At 51.4% G+C, this 4,179-nt stretch overlaps 1 protein-coding gene across 1 annotated transcript in view; it reads right to left on the reverse strand.

Annotated features, from left to right (window-relative positions):
• The window catches only part of LOC119111431 (apolipophorins), a 20,842-nt gene extending 17,183 nt beyond the window's left edge, over positions 1-3,659 (reverse strand). Inside the window, exons 1-4 of the mRNA XM_037235243.1 lie at positions 3,489-3,659; positions 958-1,329; positions 216-379; positions 6-15 (exon numbers count right to left, since the gene is read on the reverse strand). Of these exons, the coding sequence (XP_037091138.1) occupies positions 6-15; positions 216-379; positions 958-1,329; positions 3,489-3,659 (717 nt within the window). The remainder of the gene's footprint in view (positions 1-5; positions 16-215; positions 380-957; positions 1,330-3,488) is intronic.
• Positions 3,660-4,179: the final 520 nt, after the last annotated feature.

A 4,179-nucleotide genomic window follows, 5' to 3' on the forward strand; every position in this document is an offset into this window, starting at 1 on the left:
CGCACGCCACTTGAACTGGAAAAGAAGAAAGTCCCATAACTTGTGCTGGTACACTACGGCGCATGCATTGGTGCAAACCAAACAACTCGGACAACACGCTGCTTCTTTTCGACGGATCTCAGCGTGAGCGCAGCTGATGGTGTGGCAGCGGTGGGTCGGTGGTCACTCTGGCAATTGTTGGCGGCTTTCACTCCCAGACAAGTTGCGGTACTCACGTCAAACCGGCTAGCAGCTGGACTTGACGGCCAGGGTACCGTAGCTTAGCCGACAGGTCGTAACCCCGCCTTGAGATCTCCATGATTATGTGTTGACTATCATCGACGTCTTTATTCCAGAACAGCTCAAAGTTGGCGTTCATTTCCGGACCACCTGGACGCACCTGAAATGCCGGGGTATATGTGGAAGACTGTCTGTCAAGTGCATGTTTTATCAATGTCAAGACACACACACGCACACGCACACGCACACACACACGCAAACGCACAGACGCACGCACGCGCACACGCGCACGTGTACGCGCACGTACACACATACGCTCACACACACACACACACACACACACAACACACACACACACACACACACACACCACACACACACACACACACACAACACACACACACACACACACACACACACACACACACACACACACACGCACACACACACACACACACACACCACACACACACACACACACACACACACACACACACACACACACACACACACACACACACGCACACACACAGCCACGCACGCACACGCACACGCATGCGCACACGAACACGCACATGCGCAAGCGTACGCGCGCGCGCACGCACGCACGCACGCACGTGAACCGTCCAAAGCTTAAAGTAGTGAAACGCATGATGACCTGGTGAGCTTCGTGACACATGAGGTCGCTGCTAGGCCACATGAGACGAGTGCTAGCGGCGGCCGTCCCGCCCGACTTACACTGACGACGGTCATGATGCGGCGGCCTAGCTGCAGGTCGGCCTTGACCTTATAGTTGCCGCCCTCGGTGCGGGCCGACAGCGTGCCGGTGTACTCTCGCCGCGGCAGGCGAGCACGCAGCTCCAGGACGTGCTCGGCCTCGTAGCGGTACTGGCCGCTGATCATGTAGACGTGCGGGCCGCGCTGCAGCTGGCCGCTGACCAGGTAGCGGCCGCCACTGCCGGCTGCCAGCCGGCCACTCAGCCGCGTGCTTGGGTAGTTGGGTAGGTCAAGACTGGCGTCCAGCGTGTGCGCGTCCGTCTCGTCCAGACCGAGCGCCGCGGCCAGCCGGACCGTCCTGCTCTCGCTCCCCACCTCTCGGGAGGCCAGAAACTGAAACCCCGCGCCGCGGCGTCAGGTGCTGGTGGCACGGGGACGAGCCCGCGCCGCGTAATGGATGCGCCCGTGCGGTCAGTGTGGTCAGAGAGTCAGCGACAGCTTGCCATGCATGGGAATGAAGCTAGGTTTCTGGCTTCGAAGCCGAATCCGAAGCCAAGACAATGGTATGATATCGAAGTCGAAGCTGCAGCCTCATCTTGTTTTAGTGTGTTTGCAGCATTTCGGACAGGTGGTTCTCCGGCGTCAGCAGGTGCTTATGGACCTGAGAATGACCGTGCGATTTTGAGGTCTCAGCCATGCATGGGTAGCAGCATTGAAGCTCTATGTAGTATATTGGAGTGACAAAACGGGCAGCAACCCATCAAAGATCGTAGGAAACCGAAGCTGAAACCACCACTCAAAAAATGTTCAAAGCCGCCGAAGCCGTAGCCGAGGCCACCTCTTCAACGTGACAATATCCGGAGCCAAAGCCAACAACAGACCTTTTTTTATTTGCATTAAGTCGAAGCCAAAGCCGAATCCTGCCATAAAGCATGACACTAAGCGATACGGATTTATCAGTGCTTGCGTGATATTTGCACTAGTGACGACCTCGCTTCTGCCACTTCTTATCGCGAGTCAAGCAAATAAAATCTTGCAAATTTAGACTTTCTACTGATAAGCGTCTCACCATCACCAATACTAACTCCACACTGCAGAGTCCACACATACAACCAGCAACATCATTGTGCTTCGTGCGTTCTCACATCTAATGAGCATACACGGTCGGTGGCGGCTCAGCAAAGGGAGGGGAGGGCAGAGGGGCAGTTGCCTCCCTTGCCTGCCATCAGGCAGGCAATTTGATGGGAGGCCCCTTTTTGCCGAAGTAAATGCATTGTAACCATCCGTAAACGATCAAAATTCAGATCGAAAGGCTAGGGAGAATTGAGCAAGCGAGTGGTAAATCGCGTTCGGGAGGCCATTTTCTACATCAAGCGGCATTTTTCTGGACAAGTAACCCACCTTGATCAATAAGACACCGCATGCCCTAGATCACAAGGCCCAATGTTGTGTTGAGGCGACCCTTTTGATGGCTTGGGAGGCCACCACTATAAACTAGAAGACCCTGTTATGGTTAAGAGGCACCCTTATATTACAGACGCCCCATTTCTAGGGCAGAGGCCCCTTCCATGCATCAGATGGCCGCGGTTCCGGCTCAGGATGCCCCGTTTTGCGATGGCTAGGCCGCTGGGCTAGATTTCGAGGCCCCATTCGTGAAATGAAAGCACCTTGCTCTGGATTAATAGCGACCTTCATGCCTCAGTTGGCCCGCTTTTGGGTCGCGGAGACTACTGACAACTAATAGGCCCGATTCATTTTTCATTGTTTACATGTGCTTCCATACAAGTTTATTGGATATTTAATGGATAGGATGCATTTTGATAAAAAAAACACATGCCATCTGTACCCTTCCTCCTTGGATATGGCACTGCCCATGAGACCCCTGTGACAAGGCCACATTTTGTCCAGGAGGCCACGTTGAAAATCTTACCCCCCCCCCCCCCTCCCCCCACTCAAATCAATGGCGCCGCCACTGTACACGGTAACAGACGGATTGCCTTATAACTTGCTTTCAGGTGGAAACGGTCAAGACAAGTGGTACGAAGTTATGTGATATTACGTTATGAGAAACCAAAGAACAACGTGTAAAACATCTCACGATGGGCGTGACTGGCAGGCTGAACGGATCGCAGAGTGTGGGATCACTTCGCAATCCCCAAGACTGACTGATGTATCTACCGCATGGATAACAACGATCATTACTTTTTAAAAGAATCATTGAAAACATAACTGGTAGACGTTCGTCAGTGAACCACAGCAGCCGTTGTTCTAGTTTCCGGTGGAACAGCCAGCTTGATTTGAATGGTTTGTTACCCAGAAGGGTTAGATGTCTGCTGATGGTTTTCTTGTCCTAGAGACTTCGGAAATTTGTAGAGATTATATGTCTGAGTACATTTGGAGGTTGCTAATGACTCTGCAGACCCTACCGTCGTGAAGTAGACTTCTTTACACAAAGTTGACGCTGAACCCGACGCGATTCGGTGAAAACTGGGGATTCTCGAAATCTAAGCCGGCTTTGTCCCCATGCTTGGTACTTATATTTTGATGCTTACCGTAAGGTCGGCTGTTGTTCCGTCGTCGCGTCGCACTTGGGCGACCAATGCGTAGCTGGAGGTCATTAGAGTGATGTTGGTGTCGACACCGTAGTCGAAGTTGAAGCCTTCAGACAGGTAGCTGACAGTAAGACTTCCTCCGGCAAATCTGTCCTGATTAAGCCGTGCCATAGTGCTCAGCTGAAGCCTCTGTTTGGTGCTCATCTGGAAATGGGCACCAGCCAACGTGACATTTTGCACTTAGAGTGGCACCATATTATCATCTGTGTTCCGTTTCGGGTTGGATACTACTGACTGCGAGTCATATCCACCATAAGTGCTTATCATAATAAACCCTTCAGTGGTAAGATGGGTTTTCGAGACACCGGTATGCTACAGCTGTGCATATTGCCTATGTGTGCTTTGTGTACTAGAGCTATTCTTGGATAGGCTAAATTCATCGAGGAAATTCATGCAGTAAGCTGCTCCCGATGGTGAACGCTAAAAGAAACATAAATGCGACTCGATTCAGGTAAAAGCCACTAGGAAGCAGTGGATTTGAACACATCGAATAATCGATATGAAGTTATAGGTCGTACATGCATTAGAACATCCTGGGTTGTATATCTATGTATTAATCGTGACTAAGATATTACGGATTGATGTTTTAATTCGATTTGATTGTTTTTTTTCTGTGCCAGATTGGGGTAGA

This window comes from Pollicipes pollicipes, unplaced genomic scaffold (assembly GCF_011947565.3).
Source record: "Pollicipes pollicipes isolate AB1234 unplaced genomic scaffold, Ppol_2.1 Scaffold_7261;HRSCAF=8764_pilon_pilon_pilon, whole genome shotgun sequence".
NCBI classification, from domain to species: Eukaryota; Metazoa; Arthropoda; class Thecostraca; order Pollicipedomorpha; family Pollicipedidae; genus Pollicipes; species Pollicipes pollicipes.